Source organism: Chionomys nivalis, chromosome 19, assembly GCF_950005125.1.
Source record: "Chionomys nivalis chromosome 19, mChiNiv1.1, whole genome shotgun sequence".
NCBI lineage: Eukaryota > Metazoa > Chordata > Mammalia > Rodentia > Cricetidae > Chionomys > Chionomys nivalis.
This window is the reverse complement of record NC_080104.1, coordinates 61,273,433-61,301,432: the sequence shown is the minus strand read 5'-3', so window position 1 is coordinate 61,301,432 and position 28,000 is coordinate 61,273,433. Positions and strand designations below refer to the sequence as shown.

At 57.0% G+C, this 28,000-nt stretch overlaps 1 protein-coding gene across 4 annotated transcripts; it reads right to left on the bottom strand.

Annotated features, from left to right (window-relative positions):
• Positions 1–45: 45 nt before the first annotated feature.
• On the bottom strand, positions 46–27,763 carry Col11a2 (collagen type XI alpha 2 chain). 4 transcript variants are annotated; one of them, XM_057794567.1, is made up of 66 exons: positions 27,513–27,763; positions 25,074–25,223; positions 24,760–24,970; positions 23,984–24,146; positions 22,088–22,279; positions 21,238–21,315; positions 20,628–20,690; positions 19,865–20,041; positions 17,539–17,598; positions 17,411–17,452; positions 16,777–16,839; positions 16,398–16,472; positions 15,865–15,951; positions 15,584–15,640; positions 15,350–15,403; positions 15,192–15,245; positions 15,054–15,107; positions 14,853–14,906; positions 14,632–14,685; positions 14,504–14,548; positions 14,345–14,398; positions 13,889–13,933; positions 13,594–13,647; positions 13,379–13,423; positions 13,229–13,282; positions 13,011–13,055; positions 12,725–12,778; positions 12,596–12,640; positions 12,127–12,180; positions 11,887–11,994; positions 11,250–11,303; positions 10,723–10,776; positions 10,575–10,619; positions 10,268–10,321; positions 10,092–10,136; positions 9,960–10,013; positions 9,813–9,866; positions 9,616–9,669; positions 9,184–9,291; positions 8,961–9,050; positions 8,747–8,800; positions 8,425–8,532; positions 8,208–8,315; positions 8,054–8,107; positions 7,901–7,954; positions 7,639–7,746; positions 7,411–7,464; positions 7,149–7,202; positions 6,896–6,949; positions 6,717–6,770; positions 6,301–6,408; positions 5,922–5,975; positions 5,694–5,747; positions 5,533–5,586; positions 5,168–5,221; positions 4,830–4,937; positions 4,678–4,731; positions 4,532–4,585; positions 3,985–4,092; positions 3,803–3,856; positions 3,571–3,606; positions 3,338–3,391; positions 2,958–3,225; positions 2,040–2,152; positions 1,485–1,691; positions 46–1,047 (listed from the first exon to the last, which is right to left on the bottom strand). In XM_057794567.1, the coding sequence occupies exons 1-66, from the start codon at positions 27,592–27,594 to the stop codon at positions 907–909; spliced, it is 5,208 nt and encodes a 1,735-aa protein (XP_057650550.1). In that variant the 5' UTR covers positions 27,595–27,763; the 3' UTR covers positions 46–906. The 4 variants fall into 4 exon arrangements, with proteins under 4 accessions (XP_057650550.1, XP_057650551.1, XP_057650552.1 ...); XM_057794568.1 differs by having other exon boundaries at positions 19,865–20,035; XM_057794569.1 differs by lacking the exons at positions 19,865–20,041; positions 20,628–20,690.
• Between the last annotated feature and the right edge of the window lie 237 nt (positions 27,764–28,000).

Below are 28,000 nucleotides of genomic sequence, written 5' to 3'. Positions count from 1 at the left end.
TACCAACACACACCCAGGAGACAATCACATTATTTAACCGTCAGTCAGAGGGGCTTGGGCACAGGGCTAGTGGGCTCCTGGGAGTCCCTTCTGGCCGTAGGCTAGACATTAGCTCTCTTCAGCATCAGGGAGGTGAGGAGGTGCCCAGGGAAGAAACTGTGCGGCCAGGACAGTGCCCAGAGCCTTGGTGACTTCAGCCCCTGGGAGAATCAGTATCTCAATAACCTGCCCAAGGCAGGCCCTGCACAGGCCTCTGGTCTGGTGTCCCCAGAGAAGGGGCCTGGTCTTAAGTGGCAGGACATTCCTGACAGGGACAGTTGTGTGACAGAACTTTCTCCCTGGGGAGCGGAGAGCTGGAGCCCTGAGGCAGGGGAGTGTGTGTGTTCCAGCATTCTTAGCACCCCAGGTGGATGTGAGAAAGGGGGTTCATCCCAGAAAGCCACACCCACGGGCACTAAGGAAAACCCTGAGGGGAGAGTGGGGTGCTGGCTCACCCTTGCAGCACCTGTCCCCAGTATCTGCTGGAGTTTCAGGCATTTCTCTCTTTATCTTTGTTACTTTTTTCTCTCTCTTTAAATAATTAATATAATTACTTTTTTTAAATACAAAATACACAGTGTCCTTTCTCTTCCACTTGTTTGGAGGGACAGGGAACTGCTTTAAATAAAGGTCTCAGCTCTCTAATGGGTCACAAGTGGGGGAGCCGGAGGCCCAGGTGCCACCCTTCCACTGGGCTGTCCCAGCACCCCCTGGCTCACCCCACCCCTGGCTGCTGCCCGACTTGAGGCTTGAGGTGCCCTGGCCCAAGGTCCCCTAGATGATGAGGGGTTTTATGGGAGGTGGTGTGAAGTTCATGCTGTGTGACTCCAGGTGGGTCTGCTTTTGGTTGACAGGGTCAGCGAGGGCCTAGCCCATGAAGCAGACAGGCCCCAGAAGCACGCCTCCCCGCCTTGTGGGGGACCCCAGGTCTGAGAAGGAGGCATCCCGCACGGGCAGCTGCTCCAGCACCGGCGTGCGCACCTCCAACACTGTCCGGCCTTGCTGGGTCTAGACAGAGAGACAGACGGGGAAGGAGAGCTATGAGCACGGGGGAAGAAGCCAGCAATGGACCCCAACCCAGCCCCAGGCTCGCCTCTCCTGAGAATCCTGACCACACCCGGATGGTTCCGGATGTATGGACTAGGGCTTCTGTGTGCCCTCCATGTACTTCTGCCGGGCATCTGAAGGTCCACAAATGCATGCGCTTGTGTAACTGCACCAACGCTGGTGTGTGTACACACACGAGGCCACCTAGATGGCTCACACAAGTTCAACTCCCACTCCCCCCCCTTAGCCCTTTAAGCTCCCGCCCCTCAGGCACTACTGACACCTGGAAGCTGGGCTCCTCCCTACTGTCCCTAGGCATCCCACCGAATGCTCTCCCCATCTCCTTCCTGTAGCCCAAATCGGGGACCTGCCACCCACCCAGCATCTCTGGTTCCCACCTGACAGCCGTCTCTGAACTCCTTAACATAGGGGCTAGTCTCGGGGCTCAGTTCATCCTCATTGGCCCCCCGGAGTCTCAGGGGGCCATCTTGGGATACTACAGAGCAAGGGTAGGAGACATCCTGGTGGGCGGAGACGCTGAGCAGACGCAGGAAGGTGAGCTGGACCACGCCCACTGGGGAGCCCTCAGAGTCCACATAGGAGAACTGGGGAGAAAGAAGAGTCAGGGGAGACTCTTGGGCTCCAGGGAGCAACCACAGATAGGGTAAGGGTCAGGGGAGACTCTGTGGGCTCCAGGGAGCAGCCATAGGCGTAGTTAAGAGTCAGGGGAGACTCTGTGGACTCCAGGGAGCAACCACAGATAGGGTAAAGGTCAGGGGAGACACTAGACACTGAGGGGTTCCGGGAAGCAGCCACAGACAGGGTAAGGAACAACAAACTTCAGTCTTGGGATTCCAGGAAAGAAGACAAAGAAAGCATCAAAGGTCACACAAAAAGGAACAAAGGGTCAGGATGAGCAAGGGCTGGCAGACTGAGGGCCAATCAGCTCGCACCTGTGTGATGTCATCCCTAGGTGTAACACAAGTCTCCCCTCCTGCTGTAAAGTTGCAGAACACCCGGAAGGCATCCCGAGCGCAGCCCTGGTTGGGGTCAACCCAGTACTCCCCTGTCAGATGAAAAACAGAGAGGTCAGGTCCCAGGTCCCAGATGCTCCTCCATCTCCGTGCTCCCTTCCCTCCTCTGCCCAAGGCTCCCAGCCAGAGCCACGGCCCAGGCTCCCACTCCCAGCCCTGTAACACCCCCAGCCCTGCCTCAGTTTACCTATTACCCCGCAGCCCACCCCAGTCTCTGGTTGGTGCCTGCAGCTCCAGCATTGGTTGTGGGCTCCCCTGTGGGAGGAGTGTGATGGGTAGATGTGATCTGTGTGAGTGCAGGTGTGTGTGCACACATGTATGTGTCGACTCTCGTGGGCACTACTGCCTACAGATGGAGCCACGTCAGCTGCTAAGACCCCAAAGCACTTCTCACCCAGTCACCTGTGACTGTCACACACCTGTGACTGCTACACACCTGTGATTGTCACACACCTGTGACTATTACACACCTGTGACTATTACACAGCTGTGACTGTCAAACACCTGTGACTGTCACAGACCTGTGACTATTACACACCTGTGACTGTCACACATCTGTGGCTGTTACACACCTGTGACTATTACACACCTGTAACCAGTCCCTGTTAGATACCACTCCATATTAGCCCCACTCCAGCGCCCTCCCTAAGACCCCCTACTCCAGCGCCGTCCCTAAGTCCCTTACTCCAGCGCTGTCCCTAAGACCCCCCCCTCCAGTGCCATCCCTAACCCCCCCCCACTCCAGCGCTGTCCCTAAGACCTCCCACTCCAGCACCGTCTCTAAGATCCCCACTCCAGCAGCCACTCGGCCGTCCCCAGCCTGAGGCCGGTGCTGACCATCAGGAAGCTCCGGGTGACACAGCTTCAGGTCCTGGCAAGTGCGAGCAGGGCTGTCCTGGGTCCCTGTGGGCTTCCTCATCTGCTCGATCTCCTCCCGCAGAGAGTCCAGCGAGCCAAAGATCTCCTCTAGCCCTGCAGGGGTGCCCGGGGCACCACCAGTGGGCTCAGCCTCGTCGTCCTGCATCAGTTGGCTTCCGTCCACAGAGCGCCGGGTCTTCTTGGGCATCTGGATGGGCAGTGGCTGGATCACCTCACCCGGGGGCCCCTGGATGGGGACAGAGGTGCAGTGAGGTCGCGGGGATGTAGAGCGGGATGGGTGCATCAGACTGCACGGCCAGAGCAGCGGGTCCTGGGCACTGCCTGCTCTCCCCACTCACCGGGTGTCCTGGGGGGCCCTGCACGCCCTTCTCTCCCTTAGGTCCGGCTGGGCCCTAACAAAGGAATTAATGAGGTCAAGGAGGGGTCAAGAGGTGAAGCATGGGCTCAAGGTCACAAAAGGGTCAAACTGGTCTCTTGTAGGAAATGAGAGGTTCCCCGCTGCGAAGGGGGGAATGTGCGCCTTTGCCCTACAGCTCAGGGAGGGCAAAGTCAAAGCTAAGAGGTCACTCACTGTGGCTCCTTTGGCTCCTTTGGGGCCAGCGGGTCCCTGTAAATAAACAGAAGGGGTCAGCACAGGAAAGAACACAGGCTTGGCGAGACAAAGTCACAAGTCCATGGACCCTGGGTTTCCACATGAGGGACATGGATACACCAGAAGAGAGAGCCGTGGGGCGCCGAGAGCCGTATGGGGACGTCTGCAGTGGGGTGAAGGGGTTAGGAAGAGAGGTAGATGGTATACTTACGGGCAGGCCAGGAGGCCCTCCAGGACCAATGGGGCCAGATGCTCCGGGGATGCCCTAGAACAACAGCATGGGGAGAGGCTGGGTCCCTCAATCCCTCCACCCCACAGCCCAGTTCCCACCCCCACTTTCAGCATGAATTTCACCATACCCCCCAGACCTCTCTGAGCCATTCCCGGACCCACCGTCTCTCCCTTCTGTCCGGGGGCACCCTGAGGGCCAGGAAGGCCCCGGTCTCCCTTCTCTCCTTGCTCTCCCGTCGGCCCGATCAGTCCAATGAGACCCGGATGACCCTGGATAAGGGGGAGGTGGTCATAGGGTCACAGGGATTCTTTTATATATATATATATATTTATTTATTTATTATTTATTATGTATACAATAGTCTATCTGTGTGTATGCCGAAGGCCAGAAGAGGGCACCAGACCTTATTACAGATGGTTGTGAGCCACCATGTGGTTGCTGGGAATTGAACTCAGGACCTTTGGAAGAGCAGGCAATACTCTTAACCACTGAGCCATGTCTCCAGCCCAGTCACAGGGATTCTTAAAGACCTTACACAGACGGAGAAGGGCAGGAAGATAGGAAGATGGACGGGATCTGGGGAAAGCTTCAGCGGACATGAAGAAGAACCCTGAGGACTGGGTACTGAAGGCCTGAAGCAGAGCAGTGGACACTGGCCATTCCCATGGGAGCTGGGATTGAGACCATGATCCTGGATCTGTCACTCACCTTCTCCCCCTTGGCTCCAGCATCACCGCGGAGGCCAGGAAGCCCTGGAGGTCCCTGGGGGAGACAAGAAGTCACTCTCCCCAGAACCTTCAACTTCCTTCCTGGCTCTGGCCACTCCCGAGCCACCATATATCCCAGTTACTTACCACAGGACCTGGGGGCCCAGCCTGACCTGTGGCTCCAGGGCGGCCTTGTTGACCCTAAAGGTTAGAGAACACCGCGGGGTCAGGAAGGCTATCCCCACATTATACACCGCCCACGGTCTTCACCCTCCCAACTCCTTCACACTGCAACCTACCACTGAGCCTGGGAGCCCCCGTAGACCATCAGGGCCAGGCTTTCCTGCCGGGCCTGCAGGACCCACGGAGCCTGTCTTTCCTGGGGCCCCGACAGCACCAGGGTCCCCCTGAAACACACAGAAAGGACTTGTTCTCAAGGCAGAAGGGGGCAGAGGGGGGCAGAGGGAGGTCTGAGGCAGAAGGGTGAGGTGGGGAGGAGAAGACGATGCCTCAGGAGCCATGGCAGAGGAATGGGGGACTCAGCAGGGAAGGGGGGGTATAGGGAAGGCATCTGGAGACAGAACTCAGAGGAAGAAGGAAGGGTAAGTCCCAGCACCCAGGGTGGCTGCTCCCTCACCTTGGCTCCCTTCTCTCCTTGTCGTCCCTCTGGACCAGGAGTGCCAGCAGGTCCCTGAGGAGGAGAGCAGGGAAGAAATGATAACCAGACTCAACTCAGCCCTCCCACTGCATGCACTCACGCACACACGCAAAAACCTACATACATATGCACACACACATGGACTTTTAGCAAGGACCACGCACAAATACTGAACAAGAGCAACCACACCCACCTAAAACACGCAAGGCACCGAACACACCAAAGATGGCCAGCTGCATGTACCACAAATAACCAGCTAACAGTGTCTCCCTGCCCATCACCTGCCTTTGCCTCTCCTCCATCCACCCTATCCAAGGACAGGCCGCGGAATCAACATCACTTACCCGCTTCCCAAGGGGTCCAGGGGGCCCATTCTCCCCAGTGGGACCAGGGGATCCCTGCGGAGGAAGGATATGAGGAGTATGAGTAGGATCCGGTCAGGAGACCTCTGGGAACAGGTATGGCCCAAAGGGTCAGTGAGAAGAGAGGGGCACCGGTTACTCACAGGCTGTCCTGGCTCACCGTCCTCTCCACGGTCACCCTTAGCACCATCCTGGCCCTGCAGGGGTAAACAGAGTCAGAGGAGGGTCCCCAACCTGACCGGCATCCCAGCCAAGACTTACTCCTGCCATCTACTCTCACCCTGCCACACCCCGAGACCCGGGTCCACCTGCTACAGAGAGGCCAACCATAAAGCCCCACCATCTTGGCCTCCCCCCCCAACAAGACTCACCCGTGGGCCAGCTTCTCCAGGAGGCCCAGGGTCCCCAGGAAAGCCAACGGGACCCTAATCCAAAGGAATAGCAAGATTAACATCACAGCTCCCTAAGGCCATCCAGAGCCAACACAGCCCCGCAGACAGGTCTCCTGTGCCCTCCCCTGTGCCCCAATCACTTTAGCCTCCTCAATGCTCCCAAAATAACTATGGGAGAGCTCTCATTCCCCTCTGCACTCTTCCGCAGGAGCACCCATCCCCACAGCCTCCCTCCCAGGTACAGGCCCACCCTTGGGCTCCCCGCATTCCAAGGTACCAACACACACACACACACACACACACCCCAGTATCCCGGGGTCTCCCATTCCCAGACCTTCCTTCCACTCCCCAAACTCACAGGGTTCCCCTTGGGGCCATCATCGCCTGTAGGGCCTTTAGGCCCTGGTGGTCCAGCCTCTCCCGCCTGCCCAGCCTCTCCTTTTTCACCACGCTCACCACGCGGACCCTGCAGAGCGAGTGGAGGGAACAGATGGTCTCAAGGGAGTCTTGAAAGTCAGGGAAATAGTCTACCCTTAAGACAGCCTCAGCCTCCCCTCAGCCACTTGGTAAGAATGAGACAGTCAGGGTCAGGCCTATGGGGAGTATTCTGGCCCCTCCTCCCTTCAAGGAAATGGTGGCTGGGTTCCTTCAGGCCCAGCGATCAAGCAGGAGCAGACTCCTGGATTGTGGAGGTCCCAGGCCAAGAGAGAGAAAGGTGAGAGTACAGTGAAAGGCAGAAGATATGGGGGACAAGACCTCAGAATTACCACTCACCTTGACACCCGGTTCACCCTGGACTCCCGGAGACCCAGACTCTCCCGGCTCCCCCTACAAAGAGAGGAGCATCAAAGTCACCCACAAATCCTGACAACCCCACATCTCTGTCAGAAATAAGCAGAAATCTAACCCCATTCCCCCTGCCAAGACTGGTCCATCCACCCCTCTTCAGCTACCTTCTCTCCAGGGGGACCCAGGTTCCCAATGCCTCCAGGGGGACCTTGTGGGCCCTGGAAGAGGAAGAGAAGCCGTTATGAGGGGAGACAGGCCTGGCTGAGCGCAGCGGGGAGGTGGTGGCAGCATCTCAGGGCCGTGACATTTCTCTTAGTACCTGAGATGGGACTAGGGTTTATGGTGTAGGGAAAAGGAGACAAAGGACTCAACTACATGGGTCTGAAGGGGCAGGGGACAAGGGACGAGGTGACTCACATCAGCACCATTGGGTCCAGCGGGGCCGCGAGGTCCTGGAGGGCCAGGTGGTCCCTGGGTGGGTGGGGTATGAATACATCAGGATGGGGAAGGAAGGGAGAGAAGGAAGTCTATGGCTGAGCAGGAGGTAGGGCTGTGTGAACAGAGGTCCAGGCGGGGCAGATGGCGGGGCTACATGCAAGCCATGCGGTCGGCAGTGGAGTGTCAGGCTGGGGACAGGCTGGGTGGCAGGTGGATTCAGGTCAACGAGGGTCACACTCACCATAGGCCCCACATCTCCTGTTTCTCCTTTCTCTCCAGAAGGTCCTGGCAGGCCCTGTACACAGACCCAGTGATCAGCCCATCCGACTCCCAACCCTTGTCACTCAGCCCCTAACGGGCCCCAGTCCTCTATCCCCACCTCCCCTGTCTGCATCAACCGGTAACTGGCAGGGTGCTCACAGACCCTCCCAGAGCCTACCTCTCAGGCCCTGTTCCCATCCCCGCTCACCTGGAGGCCAATGGGTCCTGGGGGCCCATTGAATCCTCTTGTTCCCTCATCGCCTTTGGCTCCAAAGTGTCCTTGGGGCCCCCGAGCTCCAGGCTCCCCATCAGCTCCCTAGAGCAGGGACAAGGACAGAATGCTAGGTCATGGGTCACGTGTCTGCCATCCATAAACTCACACAGACCTGAGCATCAGACACAAGGACGAAGGGGAAACTGAGGCAGGCTAGAGTCTGCTGGGGCCTCCGTGGACACCCAGAGGCACTCACCGCAGCTCCGGGCTGTCCCACAGGACCAATGGGACCAGGCGGTCCAGGTGGGCCCTAGGGAAGAAAGGAAGTCAGAGATGCCAGGATAGGTCATATCAAGGGTGGGATGAGGTTAAAAGTCAGGAGGTCAAAGTCAAGGTCATGGATGCTTACATGTTCGCCTTTATTCCCTTTGGTTCCCTTCTGTCCTGGGTCTCCCACCTCACCCTGCAGGGAAGGTAATGAGATACAAGGGAAAGGAGATATGCAAATAGATAGAGATCAGAGGTCAGCAGTCTCATGAGGAGAGAAGACTGTAGGGTCTTACCTTGTCTCCATCCTCTCCAGCCACACCTGGGGGTCCCGCTGGACCAGGAAGACCCACAGGACCCTGCACCCCATCACGGCCAGTGGGACCAATAGGGCCCTTCTCACCCTGCAAGGAACAAGGGAAGGATGCAGCCTCACCCTCAAGCACCCCCACAAAACACCTGGGTACCCATCACCCCTCAGTTCACAGCTCACAGCCCCTGCCCCATGCTCACCGGGACGCCTTTCTCTCCCGCTGCTCCAGGGGGACCTTGTGGGCCTGGTCGCCCAGGGGGACCAATGGGGCCCCCTGATCCTGCTGCACCTCGCTCCCCAGGGGAGCCCTGAGAGAGAAATGGTGTCAGACCCTCAAGGAAGGAGACCCCAGGACCCCTGACCACGGATCTCAGAAAAACAGTAAATCAGATGCATCTTGGCTGACCCCAGATCCCCTCTGCCCAGCCCGTGGCTTCTGCCACATCCTGCCCAGCATCCTCCTCCAACCGTCTGTCCCCTTTCCTGGTTCCTGCCCACAGCCTCCTGAGGCCCCAGACTCACTGCAGGGCCAGGAGGGCCAGCTGGACCTTCATTTCCCTTCAAGCCAGGTCCGCCCTATGAACCAGATTTAGGGCAACAGGTGAGATGGGAAGGGGAGACTTCACAGGCAGGGGACCCCAAAAAGATGTGCTGGAAAGTGTAGACTCAGTGAGATGAAAGCAGGGAAGATGATCAGAGTGAAACCACAGGCTGTTGGCTTTGGGGGTACACTCACAGCAGTGCCTGGGAGGCCTCGCTCTCCTGGGAAGCCTCTCAGACCAGCCGGACCATCCTTTCCTGGAGCCCCAGGGGGACCAGGATCACCCTGAAACAAAAAGAGAGGCATGATCAACCATAATTTAAACAGAGATCTCTGATCCCTCAGATCCACACTGATCCACTTCTTGCAGCCCCACCACCACCCCCAACACCTCCTTGGTGGCCAGCCCCTCACTGACCTTGGTGCCTTCCTTTCCAGCTGTTCCAGGCAGTCCTTGCTCTCCAGGAGGTCCTGGGGGGCCAGGGTGACCTCTCTCCCCCATGGGACCGCTTTCCCCAGCTGCTCCCTGGGGAAGGCACAGTCTAAGCTTAGCTCTGTGACCCTGAGACTCCACTCTGCACCCCGGAAAGTGCCAGTCTAGCGCCCCTTCCTTAGTCTTCCCCAAAAGCCTTTGGGACACTGATGCTCTTTTGGCCGCTGAGGCTCGGCATCCCCAGTGTGGCGTGACCACGCCACCTTGTGTCACAGCTGGGAAAGTTCTCCAAGAGAGACCCATCCAGGAAGGAGCAGAAATTCAGGGCCTCAGCCCAGGGTCCCTGCCCAGGCAGTCAGCAGGGCTAGGGGTCCCGAACTCCAGGTCTGGGGTGCATCCTCTCCTGGGAGAACCTACCTGAGGTCCCACCACTCCAGGGGGTCCTGGGGGGCCGGTCTTCCCTTGGAATCCCTAAGAGGAAAGAGATATAGTGGAGTCAGAGCAGGGATGGACAAGGGTGGGTGGCCATGGGGCAGGAAGTACCGGGCTCCCCGGGGCAGCCGGGGCAGCAGGATCCAAGCCTCTTCCCACCCTGTACCGCTGGAATCACTCACCACTTCTCCCCTCTGGCCTGGGTGGCCCGGCAGCCCGTCCTTCCCTGCTGGGCCCTGGAAAGAGTTTGGGGTCAGGTGAAGTCTTGGTGGGAAAGAGGAATGGGGGAGAAGGAAGGGAGGTGTGTCACAAGTCAGCTGTCAACTTACTGGAGGGCCTTTGGGGCCAGGAAATCCATTGGGGCCTTGGGGACCAGGAAGACCCTAGAGACAGGGACAGGGTGAGTGAAGGAGGCTCTGGACAAATGAACATGGGAGATAGAGCATTCAAGCCACACTCACCCTCTCTCCGGGTGGCCCATGGGGACCATCACCACCTGATGTTCCCTGTGGGGGTGAACAGGCAGGGAGTGAGGTGGACGTTTATCCGTCATTGTCCAAGGGAAGACAGTGGACGGGGTGGGAACGCTCAAGGCCCAGCTTCAGGGGATGGACACAGCCGTACTGAGTCCACTCACCTTAGCGCCAGACTTCCCAGTGGCACCTCGAGGTCCCCGCTGACCCCTCGGGCCCTAGGGAGACAGAAGGGGGGACGGTAGAAACATCCTTGAGTCTTGAAGAGCCCACATTGTCACTGAGGGTAACCGAAAGCATCTGATCTTCTCGGTTCTACCTGATTCTACAGCCACGCTCAGCTGAGGCAGTGCTGGGGTTCGAACCCACGGCTTTATGCGCACGTGCAGTCGCTACCCACTGAGCAACCTGCCCAGCCCACCTCTTGGACCTGGAGCCATTTGGTAATGGGTGTCTGCCCACAGCACTCACCGTGGGGCCCCGTTCTCCCCGAGGTCCTAATTTTCCAGACAGGCCCTGGTGGGAATAATGGCGAACAGACATTAGCCAGGGCAAGAGTGCCACAGCAGCCTCCCCCACCCCCGGTTCCTCCCGCTGCACCTCCCTGTCCACTGCTTACCCGAGCTCCCTTCTCTCCACTGGCTCCAGGAAAACCAGGAAAGCCCAGGGACCCCTGGTGAAGATGGAGAACGAAGAAGATGAGAGGAGGGGCTTGGGAAGAGCCAAAGAGGGTGAAGAAAAGCTATGAAGGCAGCCATGGTGCCAACTGGGCCTTCCCAGAAAGTAGGTGGCCTTGGAAAGACCTCTGCTGATCTATGGACCTCTATTTGTCATCTGTAAAATGGGAGTCAGCTAACTCTACTCTAGGGAACCCCACACTCTGCTAGGCTATGCCTCCTGGGGTCAGAAGTCAAGGAGAGGACAACAAGGAGGACAGAAAAGGGGGCATCAGGCCGGGCGATGGTGGCACACTCCTTTAATCCCAGCACTCGGGAGGCAGAGGCAGGCGGATCTCTGTGAGTTCGAGGCCAGCCTGGTCTACAGAGCTAGTTCCAGGACAGGCTCCAAAGCCACAGAGAAACCCTGTCTCCAAAAACCAAAACAAGGAAAAAAAAAGAAAGAAAGAAAAGGGGAGCATCACATCACCTTGGGACCCTGGCGTCCGGGGTAGCCAGGCAGACCAGGAACGCCTAGCTTGCCCTGTGGAAGGACAGAACCCAATTAGGAAGGACAGGAGCCACAGGCACCTAGCAGTAACACTGGCTGCAGAAGTCCCATCTCTGTGCTGATGGAGTCCTGCAGAGTCTGTGGTCCAGCCATTGCCACCCACCCCAGCGCCCACTGCTGTGCTGCCCAGCCTCCCCCCTCCCTAGGGGGCACCAGCCCAGCTCCTCCCTCTGGTCCTTCCCTCCCAATGCTCCTCACATCACCCTGACCAGGGGGCTGCAGGGCTGGGGTAGGAAACAAGCTCCGCCCTTCACTGCTGGGCTCACAACCATCCTAATGCCCCGCTTATGCCAACAGTTTCCTCTGTGAAGCAGGGTTGTCATGGGCTACCTGCAGGACTGGCAGAACAAGGCCACAGACCTCCCCCCCGACTCCCCTCTCCACATTCTCACCCCAGCCAGGACGCCCTGTGTCTGCCACACCAAGGATTCTCCCTTGACTTCCATGCCCCCCACTCAAGCCACTGGGACCAGCAGTGATCAAGTCAGCTGGCACCCCATGTCCAGCCTGGCCCCGTGGCCGAGCCACTATCCCCCATCTCCTGCATCCCCGTCACCTTCTCGCCCATGAGCCCAATGGGTCCAGGGTCTCCAGTAGGTCCAGTGCGTCCTTTCGGCCCCTCAGGGCCATCTTCTCCCCTGGAACCAGGGACTCCAACCTCACCCTGAGAGGAGAGTGGAGAGGTGAGTGTTGGGGACAGGGAGAGACCAGAGGGGCCGGTGTAGCTAACAATATGGTGGCCATCTCACTGGGACACAGCAGGATGGGGTGGGGAACTGGGTGGGCAGGAACTCACCCTGTCTCCTTTCACACCGATGTCACCTTTGAACCCGGGAAAGCCATCCTCACCCTGGGAAAGACAGGGTAAAGGTTGGGGGAGCTGGGTGTGGGCTCAGGGAACACAGGCAAAAAGGGGTGGATTTTAGATATGGGAGGGCAGGTGGGCACTGGGGGAGGGGAGGGCAGGTGGACACTGGGGGAGGGCAGGGCAGGTGGGCGCTGGGGAGGGGAGGGCAGGTGGGCTCTGGGGGAGAGGAGGGCAGGTGGGCTCTGTGGGAGAGGAAGGCAGGTGGGCTCTGGGGGAGAGGAGGGCAGGTGGGCGCTGAGGGAGGTCAGGGCAGGTGGGTGCTGGGGAGGGGAGGGCAGGTGGGCGCTGGGGGAGGGGAAAGCAGGTGGGCACTGGGGAGAGCAGGGCAGGTGGGCGCTGAGGGAGGGAGGGCAGGAGAAGGTGCACCGGTACTTAGAAGCAAATGCACAAGGTTTACCTTTTCACCCTTGTGGCCCTTCAGGCCCCGAATTCCATCCACACCCTAGAATCAGAGGGAGGGCAGAGATCAAGTAATCAGCTAAATTAGAGTACTGAGCCCACAACCCATTCCCTGGTATTCAGTTACCTTGACACCTCGGGGGCCTGGGTATCCTAAAGGACCCTGTGGTCCAGAGGGACCCTGGAGAAAGAAAGAGAGGGATTTATGAAGTCCCTCAGGATGTCACTGTGAGGGCCTCAGGGTGCAGGAGAACATAGCAACTATACTGAGGTTGGGGGGACACTAAGTTCAGGGGAGGGGGTCATGGGTCTTAGACACAGAACATCATCAGAGCCAAGTGAAGGATGACAGGACCCCCTCTCCACAGTCTGAAGACACCTCAGGGGGTAAAGGGAAGTGTGGAGGGTCTCACCTGATTCCCTTTGGTTCCAGGAGGACCTTCCTTCCCTGGGTGACCCTGCAAGAAGGAGTTACAGAGAATGTCACTGCTGAGCCCTGTCACCTTCCCAGGAGTCCCCAAATTGCCCTATGCCCTGACAAAGCTGATACCACAGGCAACCCATGAGTGACCTTACAGTAAAGGCACACACTGAAAAGGTAGCCACTGAGGGGCTTGCCGGGGGCACTCACCGGGAGTCCATCAGATCCCGGCATGCCAGGGAGCCCTGGTTTCCCACGAGGACCCTGCAGGAGGAATTGGGATTTCAGGAGAGAGGGACTCGCTCCTTACCCATTGCTAGAACGCGATGCCCTGGGAATCAGTCACCCACCGTCACTCACCTTCTCTCCATGGGGACCGATGGCACCCTGAGGGCCGGGGAGGCCCTGCATGTGGAGAAAGAGAAGTCACATGAGCCACGGGGCTGCGTCATTCTCTACATCACCACTAAGTGCCAGAGCAAGAAGGGCCCAGTGACCTGTCCCCACCCAGAGTGTGCCCCATGGTGAGGCCTAGGTGGCAGTCACTGTGGTTGGGAGAGAGCAGGACCACTCACCTGGGTCCCAGGAGTGCCCTGTTGTCCAGGAGGCCCTGGCTCTCCTTGAGGTCCCTAGAAACAAGCAGTCAGAGAAGGCCAGTCCAAGGTCAGGCAGAGGTCAGGCAGTGTCAGGCAGGGTCAGGCAGGGTCAGGCAGGGATCAGAAGACAGTGACAGAACAGAAAGGGTAGAAATCTCAAGGGCAGTCAAGAGGACAGGGTCAGGAAACAGGAAGGGGTTCCAAATGGCAGCCGACAAGACTGGGTAAGGCACTTGCAGGGACGAGGGGCGGGGTCTCTATGGCCATCACTCACCAAGCTCCCTTTGGGGCCGTGGGGACCATCCATGCCTCGAATGCCCTGAAACACAAGATGGGGTAAGCAGAATGGAAGCTGGGGCCAGGCCAGGAACACTGTGGTTTCTGAGAATCATGGCCTGGTCATCCCAGAGGGTGGACAGCAAACGCCCCATCAGACCGCACATTCATCTCCAAGCCAGGCTGGCGTAGCCCGACCTGCAGGGCGTGGGCCTGGGGCTGTGAGGGCTTCTGTTTGTTTTTCTTGAGGATTTTTGTTGTTTGGGGCTATAGCCAGAGCCCTGGTGCACTGTACTGTATGATCTACCAAGTGCTGCTTGGGGGGAAGCAGGAGCAGAGATAAGGGGGAGGGTCCAGAAGTGGAAAAGCTCATGGGTAGGGGAGGAAGGGAGGAAGGAAGTATTTAGGAGAGGTCAGGGATAAGGTCGGGGCTGGAAGTCAGGGTGTCACCTACCGGAGGCCCAGGAATACCAGGTGGACCTTTAGGGCCAAGAAGTCCTCTGGGTCCCTGCATCAGGGTTGATGGAGACAGCATGAGAGAGTGATAGGAAAGGTGTCCCTTTTGTTCCCATCACTTCCTGTGGCTCCCGCAGAGCACCCCCAGGACACTCACCGACTCTCCAGGCAGCCCTCGGGGCCCAATATCGCCATCGTCACCCTGGAGAAGGAGGGCGTATTGATCGGATCAGTCTGGCCTTCCAGACTTCTGAGTCCAGTTCCCGCCCTGACCATGGCACTTACCCGCTCTCCATCCTCACCAGGAGGCCCAGGAAGGCCCTGAGCGCCCGTATCACCCTGGAGAAGAAGGGAACAACGAAGAGAGGCCTCAGATTCCTCACACAGGCAGACACTGGCCCCTTCCCTGAACTGTTGAGCCCAGGCCTCTCTGACTTACTCTGAGGTCCCTACCTCCCCTCTAGAGAACAGTCCCCATGACTGCAGCCCGCCCACATCACACCCACCCTGTGTCCCTTCTCGCCGGGCAGTCCTGGAAGTCCGTCAAAGCCTCGGTCACCCTAGGAGGAAGAGGAAGAAGTGAGGTCCAGTCACCTCCCATCCCCCCTTCCTACTCTGTCCCTAGTAAGGGGCTATATCCCACAAGAAGCTGGTGAGCCTGGGGCAGGGCAGGCGGCTACAGCTGTCAGAGGAGGGAAGCAGGTTACCTTCACACCGGGTTCTCCAGGCATCCCACGGGCTCCATCGGCACCAGCTCGGCCCTAGGGGCACAAAGCACGTGTGAGAACAAGTTGAGATATGGTCCCCTATCCTCCAAGCTCCATTTCCATCCCTAGAGGACTCACCCTTCGCCCAGCCTTGCCAGGAGGGCCTGTGAGGCCCTGTGGTCCTCTGGGGCCCTAGTGAGGGAGAGACAGGGATGGTTAATGGGCACAGGCCAGGAGGACACTGAGGCATAGGTCAGGGAGACACTGAGCTACAAATCACATGTGGGGGTTGTCACCTGAGGGCCCAGGTCTCCAGATTCTCCTTTCAAGCCCGGGCTCCCAGGCTGACCCTGTGAGAGAAAATGCCCATGCTGAAGGGTACACCCAACAGTGATCTCAAAGGGTCCTCTGACCCAGCCGCATCCCCCCACCAAAGAAGCAAAACAACTTTTGACCTCGTTCCTTGACAGAACTGTCTCTAACTACACACACAAATAAAGAAACACCACTTTAACTCCCAACTCACTCACCAAGGGTCCAGGGCGGCCTGTGTATCCCATGGGGCCAGGCGGCCCACGGAGCGCCAGCTAGAGGAGCAAGAGAGACAGCAGAGATGAGAGGGAGGCAACTTGAGAGCCCAGCACACCCCACATTCGTCCTTCCTCTAGCCGATCCTCACCCTTACCTCGGCTCCATCTCTCCTGAGCAAACCCAGGCTGTCCCCCCCAACCTTTCACACCAGCCCCCCACAAACACCCTCCCTTTCCACCACAGACCTCCCTCTACCAGGACTCCCTCTGGCCCTGCTCACCCGTGCTTGCTGCAGAATGGCCTGGGCCTGGGCCTCCTGGGCTGCTACCACGGGGCCCTTGTCACCCCCACTGCTGCCAAACCGGAACTGAGGGGAGACAGAAGATACAAGTTCCCCCTCAGGAAATCCAAGCGCCCTCCAAGCCAGAGACGCCCTCCTCCGATGTCTCAGCTGTGCCCTCCTCCTGCTAGGCACCACCCTTCCACCCTCTTTCCACTGTGGTGACAATACTCTCCTCTGCTTCTTCACCTCCTAACATATGAGATTCTCTGCCCTCTTTTAGATGATCCATGTTTGGCTCTTCAAGACCCATTTTTGGTCCCAGGTCTAAAGAGGGTGCAATCTTCCCACCCCCAAAGATAAATCGCTTCTGTTGATGCTATGCACTCCAGGTCTTTCTGCCATCATGGTCCATGGCTGAGAGCTCTGGCAAGCCCCATCAAGCCCAGCTTCTCCTCCACAGCCTTCTTGGTTAGTTCTTAGTGATACAAGCGCCACCCCCAACCTGTTTCGAAGCCCAGGAGATAACTCACTGGAAGCATCAAAGATGTGCCAGGAGGACCAGGGGCTCCATCTGACCCGGGGAGCCCTGCCCGGCCAGGGGGACCCTGCGTGGGAAAGAATGAGAAGAAAGGGAGACAGACGCAGGTCAGAGGTCAGAGGTGTGACATCCTTTTGAAATCCTTCCCTACAGAATAACATAGACATCTCTTGATCCCCCTTGAATGCTCTACCCTGTGAAGAAAACTGCAGGGAGGCACGAGCTTACTGCCCTCTCCCCCTAGTGTGCGCCCACTCTAGGCTATGGGGAGCACAGTCTGCTCTTCAGCTGATAAAGGATACCAGACGCAGCACCCACGGGGTGTGAGCGGTTCCTCTGCAGCTCTCTCCACACCCAGAACAGTCACTTACCCTCTCGCCAGGGTCTCCAACTGGCCCTGGGTTCCCCTGGATGCCAGGGGGTCCAGTCAATCCCTGAGAGACAAGAAGGAAAGTCAGATGTGGACATCAGACACAAGAGGGGTACATGGCCAAGACAGAAGAGGAGCATGTGGCTGAGGGGTACACATCAGACAGAAGAGGGACATGGACTGGGGGGTGCACATCAGACAGATGAGGGGCACGGACTTGGGGGTGCACATCAGATACAAGAGAGGCATGTGGCTGAGGGGTGCACATTAGACAGACGAGCAGCATGGATTGCGGGGATACACGTACATCAGACAGACGAGCAGCATGGATTGGGGGGATACACGTACATCAGACAGACGAGCAGCATGGATTGCGGGGATACACATAAGACAGATGAGGAGAATAACCTGAGGGGTGTACATCAGACAGACGAGGGGCATGGACTGGGGGGTACACATCAGACAGACAAGGGGTACGGACTGGAAGGTGGTCTCTATAGCAGAGGTGTGGGAATCTGGAGTCTGGTTTGGAAGCACTCTTCAGAGTAGAGACTTGGACATACTTAGGCAAGCCACAGAAGTACCTGCAGGAAACGTCTCTAATAAAAGAAAGGCAGCCTCTATAATATACTCACCGCAGGGCCTTCTGGGCCAGGGGGTCCCTCTACGAACATACCCTGTGGGGTCAGACACCCAAAGTTAGAAGACACAGGGCCAGCACCCACCCCATTACCTCCCCAGTTCCGCGCCCAGTATGACTCACAGGCTCCAGCACCGCAGGCTCTCCCTTCTCTCCCTTTAGCCCCCGGGGTCCGTGGGCAACCTGAGGGAGACACACATGTAACCCCCAGTGGGGCCCGTGAATTGCCAGGACACTACATCTGCCCCATCCCAACTCCAGCCTCCCTTGCAGGACCTCCTGGACACCACCTCCAAGCTCTAAGCCAGTTCCCCAGCCCACCAAAGCCAGTGCATGCTGTGTCTCTGAGAGCCGCTTCCCTCCCAGGATTCCAAAACCCAGAATTCTCCTGGGGGACCCCACCCTGTCACCAAAGGTGACCCCGGGAATCCTTAGGACCTGAAGAGGTGCCTGCTTCCTCACCCCGACCCCACCTCCCGAGTAAGTAGGTAGGTTTATTTCTGGCAGAATCAGATGAGAATTTGATTTTAAAAGCTACATGTTTTCCTCCAGAAAATGAAAAGCATGTGTCCTAAGGTATAGAAGTTTATCTATAGCTTTCGTGTTGCTTGTTTTAAGACACTCTTAAAAGAACTCAGAGTACTGCAGGCTGCCCTCAAACTCAGTCCCCCTGCCTCAGCCTCACTCGTGTTGGGATTATAGGCATTGCCACCATGCCCATATCTAGTTGCAATTTCTAGCTTCAAGGGGTTCACAAGTCAAAAATGCCCTGGAGGGGCTGGGCAGATGGCTCAACAGTTAAGAGCACTTGTTGCTCTTGCAGAGGATCTGGGTTTGGTCCTCAGCACCCATCTGGTGGCCGACAACACCTGTGACTCCAGTTCTGGAGGGTCTGATGCCCTGATCTGACCTCCGCAGGCACCAGGCACGCCTGTGGTACACAGACACACAAGTGTGTGCGTGTGCGTGTGTGTGCGTGCACGTGTCATGTGTGTGCGTGCGTGTGCGCGTGCGCACGCGTGCCTGTGTACAGGCAAACATACATATGAAGGAGATTTAGAAAGCTGTTACCACTGGTAGTCCACATTCTGGCCTTTCAGGTGGATTAGGGAAAATACAGCTCTTAGGTTAGCAACCCTCACAGTCCCCTAGTTCCCTCCCCACCCCCACTTATATTCCAAGTCCACCAGTTCCTCCCTCCCACTCTTCTGCCCCAATTCCCACTCCAAGCAAAGATAGTGGCAGAGAGGTCAAAGGTCATTTGCTACTGCCCCCATTCTCCCAACAAAGACCTTCCGAACTCCTCCCTCCACCCCCATCTTGGCCAATTAGGCATGATCGGTTCCCAAATCCCAGCCCAACCCCAAATACTGAGAAGGTAGCATACAGCTCAAGCAGCAAGGGTGGCAGAATCAGGTAAGCAGTGCAGAGTTAAACAGCAGCAGCAGCAGCAACAGCAAGGGGACAGCCATGATGCCAAGCGTGCAAAGGACAAGGTGGAGCCAGCGGGAAGCAGTCCAACAGAGAGGGCCGTTTAAAGACCTGGGACGCCACTAAGGAGATAAAACAAAGGGACACACACTTGGAAGCAACACCGACACCAGAGCCAAGAAAAATTAAACACAGCCAAGATGGCTGGAAAACACACTGAACAAACAGGAAGTGGTTAGAGAGACAGGAAGCCTCCAAGAAAAAAGAATCCAGGAAGTGGACCTTCAAAAACAACATGGCTACCATGACCAAGAGAGAAAAGAAAATCACAAAACAAACAGAAAGCAACTCTTGCCAAGAGAATTAAGAGGTTGAAAGGCAAGGAAAACACACCAACCCCAGGGAAGGACACACAGGAAACAGCCACAATATACATATAGGTCCACAATGAATTAGCCTAATAATTTCGATAATCTGAGGTATCCAGGAAGTAGTTTATTGTCAAAGAAAATTGTCACAAGACAGCATGAAAAATCAGAACACAAACAAACAATCCCTTTTACCCCAGCTTCACACAGGAAGAACATCAAGGCTACAGTAGACAGGGAAAGAGACCAGAAGTGGCCCCGAAGGTTGGAAAATGTCCTAGAGGACCTTGAGCATCAACATGGACGAGAAGTTGATTTGAGCAGGAGGAGCGGGATGAGACGGACAGAAACTGGACACAAGGCAGCTGCTTATTGACGAAAGCTTTCTAACACCTGTCTCAATTTAGACAAGAGTGGCCGAAGGAGAAAGGAAGTGGCCATGCGAGACAGAGGACCCACAGGGAGGCACGGGGTAAGACGTTTGGCAAGAAAAAGCAGGAGGTGATCTTCTCCAGGGGCATAGACATCTCCTGTGAAGACAACATGACAAGCCAACAGGAAGTAGCACACAGCCAACCAGGATCAAACAGGAAGCCATCCACAGAGCGCCCCCGATGGCCAAGGATGGGCTAGGAGCTGATTTCACTTACGGCTCCAGAGTGGGCTGTCTCCGCAGAGAGGGCAGGGCCAAGCTCGGTCTCCTCATGATAGTCCCCATAGCCATAGGTGTAATCGTAGAGCCCTGCCGGGCCGTCTGTGCCACCCTCCCCATACTCCTCTGCCTGGAAACTGTCAGCTGTTGGGGGGACCTGGAGATCTGTCTGCTCCTTCCCAAGGACAGGGCGGGGCGGGGTAAGAAAGGATAGATGGAGGCTTTAGGCCTGAGAGGAGGCTCTTGTCCTCAAAGAACCTGAGGGTCATTGGGACTGGAGTTTTCTCCCCCACAGTGAGCAAGGGGAGGGACCAGACAGAAGAGGAATAGTTATTGACCACAAATGGACGTCTGGAAATGGACGTGATTGGGGAAATAGCAGAGAACAAGAAGGGTGGCCGGAGGGCTGGACACAGGACAGCCCATGGACATAATGACAAATGAGGACTCTAAGACCACAGACAGAAAGACAGAGAGAAGAAAAAAACGAGAATGTTGGACAGAAAACGGACCCAGGAATGGCACCATGACACAGGAAAGGGGTTCACCTAACACCAACATAGAGAGTCTACTTTAGAGTCAAAAAATATGAGGAGAAGGCTGTGACCCCAGAAGAAATGGCCACACACAGACAAGCAGATGGCAGATCTGGAGTGACCAGAGAAGTCTTAAGTGGGTACATGAAGAGCCCTCCGGCCAGGGAGGATGCTGGGGGGGGGGGGGGGCGGGGTCCAGCTGGGTGATGTTGGGGACAAAGTTACCTCTTCAAGAAATGGCAAGGAGCTGGACTCCAGGACTCCTTCCTCTTCACCTGGGGTGGGGTACTAGCCCCAAGGAGAGGAGGGAAGGAGGGGAGGGGAGAGGGGAGAGGTTAGCAGGAAAGAAAGCGAAGCAGCCACCTGTCCCCACCACAGGCAGGCTCTGGGGTGGGGGATGGGGGAAATCTCAGATCTTGCAGCCCCTTTGAGAAAGACAGTTTAAAGAGAGTCAATCTCCAGTGTCTGTAAGTTGGGGGCAAAGATCTGGATGCCCGTTCTACCTGCCGATAACCGCTGCCTCTGGTCCTGGGGAGGGCCCGGGCAGTGGGGGAAGCTGCCCGCGGAGCTGGGCGTCGGGAGGGGGGCGCCTGCCTGGCTGCTGACCTCTTGGCAGGAGCGCTAGGATTTCGGGGAGGGGTCCGACGCCCCCTAGGGGAAGGGGGAGCCCTGCGGTTGGAGCTCTGAGGACGCTGCAGTGGAGAGATGGGGGGCGGGCAGTGAGCAAGTGAACCTCCATAGTCTAGTGTCTCTCCCAGAAGCTGGGGCTGATGGGGACTTAGTGTAAGGAGGTGCTGGGAGAAAGGGGAGAGATGAAGGGGGCCCTAGAGTTTACCTGGTAATCAGGGGCCGTCCCTGTAGTCATCACATCGTAATAGGGGGGCTCGTAGTCATAGTAGAGAGACTCAGTGGGCTAGGAGCGGGGAGGTGGGTAGACAGGGCAGAGATTCCAGAGGGGCGGTAAGGAGATGGTGTGGAGTTGGGGGGTGAGAGGCAAGAGTGACAGATAGGGTGACAGTGGAGGAGATAGTGGGAGAGGGGAGAAGGAGGAAATGGGTTTCCCATGTGGACAGAAGCAGATACGATTAAGAGATTGACCCTCCAGTCTTCAAGTCACTGTGCCCAGAACACAGCTGTCACCCCAACCACCCAGTCATCCCCCCAACCTAGACATTCATCTCTCTTCCCATCACACCCCAAGGCACTTGGTGAGCAGAAACTCTCTCCCGTCTCCACACATCCACAGACCACCACCCCCGCCCCCACTGAGATTCCCTCTCTGCCTAGTCCTCCCTATCACCACCCCCCTTGGTATCACATCTCAGCTTCATTTCCCTGTCCCACCTCCTCGGGGCTCACCTGTCCCCTAATGTCCCCCAATCTCTTAATTCAAGAAAGGGATGGGAAACCCAAGGCAGACGGGAAGAAGATGCCACACAAGCAGGGCACATAGCTCCCGCTGGGGATTCTTCATAATGACTCTTTTTATTTTTAAATGAAAATAAAAAGGTTGATGACCGAGGACTGGGAGGAGGGCATGATGGGAACAGAGAAATACTGCTGGGAGCTAGAGAGAGGATGGAGGAGCACCATGGAACACTGTGGGGGAGGAGGGCTGCCCTGGAGAACCCCAGTGTCCTCCCTGGAACACAAGGCTGTAGCTTCTGTTTGCCCGACTCCCTTACCTGTCGCTGGGGCTCCTGATTCTGTGGTTTATGAAGTCTTGATGGCTGCTTCTTTGGCGATCTCTGGGCTCTGTGAGGCTTCGGAATCTGAGGGGCATCCTTCTGTTCCCGCTCACATTCCAGATCCTTCTGTCCACAAGACTGATAGGCAGCTTGGACGCCTGGGACGATGAGAAGCTCCTGAACATCACCCTGCAAAGATATGAGGAGGGAGAAGCGATAGAGAGATACACAGAGTGACTCGGAGAGGCAAAAGGAATGGTCTGGGACAAAGTGACTGGGTAGATGTTCGGGCGAGGAAACGGATGAACAGGTAAGTCTGTCATGCATGCATCCAGAGGGAGGTCAGCGGGTGGCTGGCTGGGGAGATGGATGGAGGCGGTGGACACATGAAGAGGGGTTGTCTCTGGGTGACTGGGAGACTGGGCAGGTGATAAACAAGCAGATTTGGACAGGTGACAAATGACCGAATAAACAGCTATGAGCTGTATCCACACAACAGTCTCAGACGAAGCTATAGCACGGAGGAAGGTCACGAGCAGCTTCCGATAGGGACGATAGGAACAGGCAGGGGGACAAGGACTGCCGTCCCTTATTTCATATCTCAATGAGAAATGATCAGCCAAAGTCCCTCAGAATGACCGGTCAGGATGTCCATGTATGTGTGGGTAGACGGAGTGAACTCAGGCCTTCCAACTGCAGATTCAACACAGGCCAGCTCCTCCCTGTTCCTAGGGTCACACATAGGCCTTTCCACAGGGCTTCTGGAGACAGGGACGGCCTTGGGACCTTGACCTTCCACCATCAGTGATGATGGGAGTTCTCAGATGGACCTCTAGAAACAAGGAACTTATTTCCTTCTGAATCTCAGTGGCAATGACTTGAGTCTCACACACTGGCTCATCTCAAAGCAAAACAAAGACCCTCCTAGGGTGACAGAGACCTTGAACTTTCATGCTGTGTTCAGAAAAAGTGAGTGTGGGCGGGCGGGTCGATGGGTGGATGGATAGATGGAGTGGAATAGCAGACGGGTCAACAGGGGTTTGAGTGCACTAAGAATGACGGTGGATGGATGGGTGGACGGACTCGCAGGAAAATGAGGGGGCAGGTGAAGGGTATGCACTGCGGTCTAACTGTGTGGACGGGGCTAATGCGTGGTACCTGAGCGGCTGGATGGCGAGGGGGCGGGGAGATGAGTGGGCGCAGTAGAGCGGAGCAGCGGCTGAGTTTGTAGTGGCCATGCGCTAGTGAACAGAGGCATGCGTCTGTGTATGTGCAGGTGCACAGAGTGAGCGGGTGAGTGGAGGAGAGAACAGATGTGGGACAGGTTAAAGGGAATGGGTAGATGAATGGTGGGGGGTTGAGGAGGGAGTAGCAGTGCAGGGGAAGAGAGGTGAGCGGAGAGGGGCCTGGGTAGACGGTCAGGTGAGTAAATGGACCAAGAGGTAAGGCGTGCACGCGTCTGGAGGCAGGTCACTAGTGTCAATGGGCTGGGTGGACACAGAAAGAGACAGGTCAGTGGTGTCAGTGGGCCGGGTGGACACAGGAAGAGACAGGTCACTGGTGTCAGCGGGCCCGATGGACACACGGGTGGACGCAGGAAGAGGGGTTGTCTGTGGGTGACTGGGCAGGTGAATTAACAGGTAAATTGGGTGAAGGAATAGATCACTGGTGGATGGGTGACAAGTGACAAGTGGTGACAATAAGTTGTATTTACATAAGCAGACCTCTCTCTGCCCACTGAAAAAGATCAGCCCTGAAGACCGGAAACGGCAATAGAAAATCCTGGGAAGAAAACCAAAGGCTTAAGCCTAGGAAGATAGAGGGCTGGAACCAGAAGTGTGACCACGAGATAAAGAGCCAGAATCACCCTCCTCAGACAGCTGCTGTGCTTACCTCAAAGACTTCGTCATCTAGGACATGGGCACCGAAGATCACCACCCCACGGGTGTCCAGCACTGGATTCACACTTCGGGGAAGGGGTCGGGTGACCCGCTTCTTACAGTCCACAATGAGGGTGACAGACTGGCCCTTCACGGCCACAGCCACACGGTGCCACCTAACCGTGGGGTAAGAAGTCCATGTGACTGACGGGTGGAACAGACAGCGGTGATGATGGGATTAAGAATTACAATAGCGTTGGGGAGGTGGCTCAAGGGTCAAGAGCAGTGGCTGCTCTTCCAGAGGGTCTGGGTTAATTCCCAGCATGCATACGGTGGCTCACAACCACCTGCAGCTCTAGTCCCCAGGGATCGGACATCATCTTCTGGGGTCTGCGGGTACCAGGCATGCACGTGGTGTATAGATGTAGGTGCAGGCAAAACACCCACATATATAAATTAAATTTTTAAAAAGAATTCCAAGCAAGGGCTACCATGTAATCGGTGTTTACAGCATGGGCACCCTGCAATCATTTTCCAGTTGGAGTGTCATATTTATCTGCTAGAAACTAAGGCTCAAAACACTAAATATTTTACCAGAGAGCCAGCAGGCACCTTTTTGTTCCCATTTCCCAACCCAGACTCTGAGACCCAAACCCTGATCAGGAAGTTTGAGCAGCGGGCTAGTGTGCTCAAAGGGCCAGCAGAGGCCCTCAGTTTAGAAACTGGGGCTTCTGAGTGACTTTCCATGACAATCTGGGTCAGGCAGGCCAAAGGGACAAACTGACTCACTTGCCATCGGCTAGGTTGAGGCCTCGGAAGACAGGCTGAGAGGGGGCTTGTGGCCGCCCCCTCTGGTCCTCATACAGAAAGCGCACCGGGCGACCGAGCTCAAGGCCCAGCTGCTGGACTCCCTGGGCACTGTATAGAGTCAAGAGGGGAGCCTGGAGGCCAGGGCGGGTCCGCACAACAGTCAGCAGGGAGAAGTCTTTGGGAAAGCCTCCTGGTACCCCAGAGGAAGAGACACATAGATGCAGTGAAGATGCAGTGAGAGGTGAGGCGATCCCAAACCTCACCTCCCCACATCCCCATCTCACTGCCCAAACCTGGGAAGAGCTGGCGGGTGGGTGCACTGAGCTGGGCAGGTCGTGACACGCGGTAGGCCACATCAGTCGGACAGACCCCTTTTGATTTCCGGGTACCATCAGGAAGGGAGGGGAACCTCAGGGCTCGCAGTACATCCACAGAGGGTGCGCCTGGGAGAGTCAGGGTTCAAGTCAGGGGACAGGACAGGCCCAGAGAGGGTCTAAAGAGGGAACACCCAGATCGCCAACTCACGATCCTTTACATCACTCTGAAAGAACCTAAATGGATGGGAAGCAAAGTGGCCCAGAGGGGAAGTGCAGTTAGCTGTGGCTGGTCTTTGCACCCGCCCCCCACATCTGTGTCTCAGACCCACCACCGCTGTCTAAGCTGTGAATCTTTGCTAAGGTTCTCCCTGTCATTCCCTGCCTCCCTCCCTCCCTCTCTGCCCTCCTCCTGTGTGTGCACCTGTCAGACCCTCCCTCCCATCCCTCCTCTGTTCTCCCCAGTCTCCCCCATGCCCTATCCATCCTTTTCTTTCTCCCTTGCTCTCCCTCCCTTTCTGTATCTCCCAGTTTCTGGCTTCCTGGCATCTGCTTGGTCTCTAGCACAAACAACATCTGGGCGATCGATCATCCTGGGCACAGGGAGGTGGAGAGGCGGTTGTGTAAGAGAGGTCTTCCAGCTGCTTAAGACTGGGTTGAGGTGGGGGCGGGGCAGCTCTGGCTGGGCTAAGGAAGGAGATAGCAGGACCAGGACGGGGTGGTTCAGATGTCTATGCCCCCAGGTTTGGAGAGTGGGAGGGGAAACTGAAGCTGCTCGCAGGGCAGGGGCAGGCCCAGGGCTGCAAGCCACACATCTGTAGATGCCATCAGAGTTCTTGCCCAAATCCCAGGCCAGCTCCTCACACCTGGAACCTCAGTCCTGCCTTGCCACCCCCACCATCTGAATCTAAAGATTCAAGTCACAGGCCATCAGCCAGGACTCCTTAAATTTCAGCTTCCTGGGCCCAAACTCCCTGGAAAGCGAAGGCTTGCCCCCCAAAGCACAGCATCTGCCCCACAGTGGAGAGCTCCCACAGAGGGTGCTTGCAAAGGCTGGTGGAAGTGGGGCGGGCAGAGGCCAGGGCAGTCAGGAGAGCAGAGCTGGGTGGGGTGGACGAGGTGGAGCCGGCAGGAGAGAAAAGGCCTTTTGAGTCCAGGAGCTGAGGAAACCGCGACCTTCCCCCGCCCCTGAGGAGCCTGGCCCCCAAGTGTGGCGGCTCTGCAAACACTGACACACAAGGGCAGCTTTGAGAGACCAAGGTGAGGGAGACAGAGAGACAGAGACTCACAGAGACCCCTGGCCAAGGAGACCTCGGAGGTCCCCACCCTCCATCAAAGCCCTGTGGAGGACAGTTCCACACCACGCTCACTGCCCACAGACGGCCCCCCACAAGCCACATACTAAGCCCACTGTCTGAGACACACTGGCACCCCATCAATTGCCCTGAGCCCCCAAATGCCCTGTCCTTTACTCTCGGGAATTCTTAGTCACCCATCTCCCTGGACTCCCTCCTCCACTGGCTCAGCTCCCAAACAAGGGACAGTGATCTCAGTCAGTCCCCTGCCTCTGCAAATACCTTGTACTTCATTTTATGTTACTTCTTTGGTCTAGCCTATATCCTTTACACTGCCACTCTGCCTAGTTTCTCTCCAGAGAAGAGAAAACATGAATAATGGAGATATATACAAAATCAGTCCTGTCCCTGTTCTGGGAGAGAGGAGCTGGTTCCATCCTGCTTAGACCCGCACTCCCAGACTCTATTCTGATATCAAATCTTCTTTTCTAGGAGCCTTTCCCTTCTGGAGGAAAAAGGGGGGAAAGATTGGGCCTGTGGACACCAGGGTCCCAGAGGAGTCCGGCTGGCCAGAGGGGGAGGGGAGGGGCAGGAATGCAAAGAGCTGGCTCTGGCCTCAGACACCTGATCCTGGCCTGTCCAGCGGCCGTCCTGTTGGCAGCCAGCCCTGGTGTTCCCTAGAGCCAGCCGCGTGGCAGCATCCAGGGCACAGGGAGGGGTTGGGGGACCCAAAGAGAACGGGACAGTGGAGGTAGCCTTCTTCCCTGACTCAGACCCTTCTTCCTTTACCCATCAGCCCTGGCATTCACCACCCCAACATCAGCAAAGCTTGGACAAGACTGGCTTTGGCCATTCTCGGATCTAAGGACCCAAACCACGAACCCAGCCTGCTCAGGCTCTGGTCTGTGGTCCCCAGCCACTACCATCACCCGCTTTCCACCAGTCATTTCAAGGAGGGTGACAGTCCCATTCTGGCTACAAGGAACTCGAGTGTTCATCCTTCATCCTAAACCCCAAATCCCTTTCTTAAGACGCAGATGCTCCTACTCAAGGCATCTGTGGTCCCTTCCAGGTAGATGCTCTGACCTCCAGCTGACTGACACCCAGACAAGACTCCTCTTACCTGCCCATCCCGGGGCAGCACTCAGCCCCAGCACCAGAGGTAGGAGCAGAAGGAGGCGGGGGCAGCCGCTGCCCCGCTCCATGGCTCAGAATGCTGGGTCCCAGACCCAGACAGCTCTGGTGTGGACAGTAGACAGAGCGTGCTGAGCCTCGGAACCAGGACCCAGGGATGTCAGCAGCTTTCAGCGGTCAACTCCATGCAGCAAGGTGCTGTTGAGGGGATGTCTGCTTGCTTGTCACTGCTGCTTGCTCCGCGGTGGCTGCTACTGTGTGCCCCTGGCCACCCTGGCAGCTCAGAGACCCCAGCTCGCCCCCGCCCCTAGGTCCGGCCCCCGCCTCTAGCCGCCCGCCCACAGCCACCAAAGGGAAACCCCACCCCCATCTCCACCTGGGCAGGGGAGTGTAGGGGCGAGAACCGCTCCTCACTCGCTGGCCCTGGAAGGGTACACTTCTATTCCTGGAGGGATTAGGTGGTCTGTGTGCACCTTA

Excerpts from the sequence above, each read along its gene's own strand:
- Col11a2 (XM_057794567.1), bottom strand. The coding sequence starts at position 27,594 with ATGGAGCGGGGCAGCGGCTGCCCCCGCCTCCTTCTGCTCCTACCTCTG. Across the intron at positions 14,549-14,631 it reads CTGGTGAGGATGGAGAGCGG|GGTGACGATGGCGATATTGG; the intron begins GTAAGTGCCATG and ends CTCCTTCTCCAG. Across the intron at positions 12,181-12,595 it reads AGGGCCACAAGGGTGAAAAG|GGTGAGGATGGCTTTCCCGG; the intron begins GTAAACCTTGTG and ends TGTCTTTCCCAG.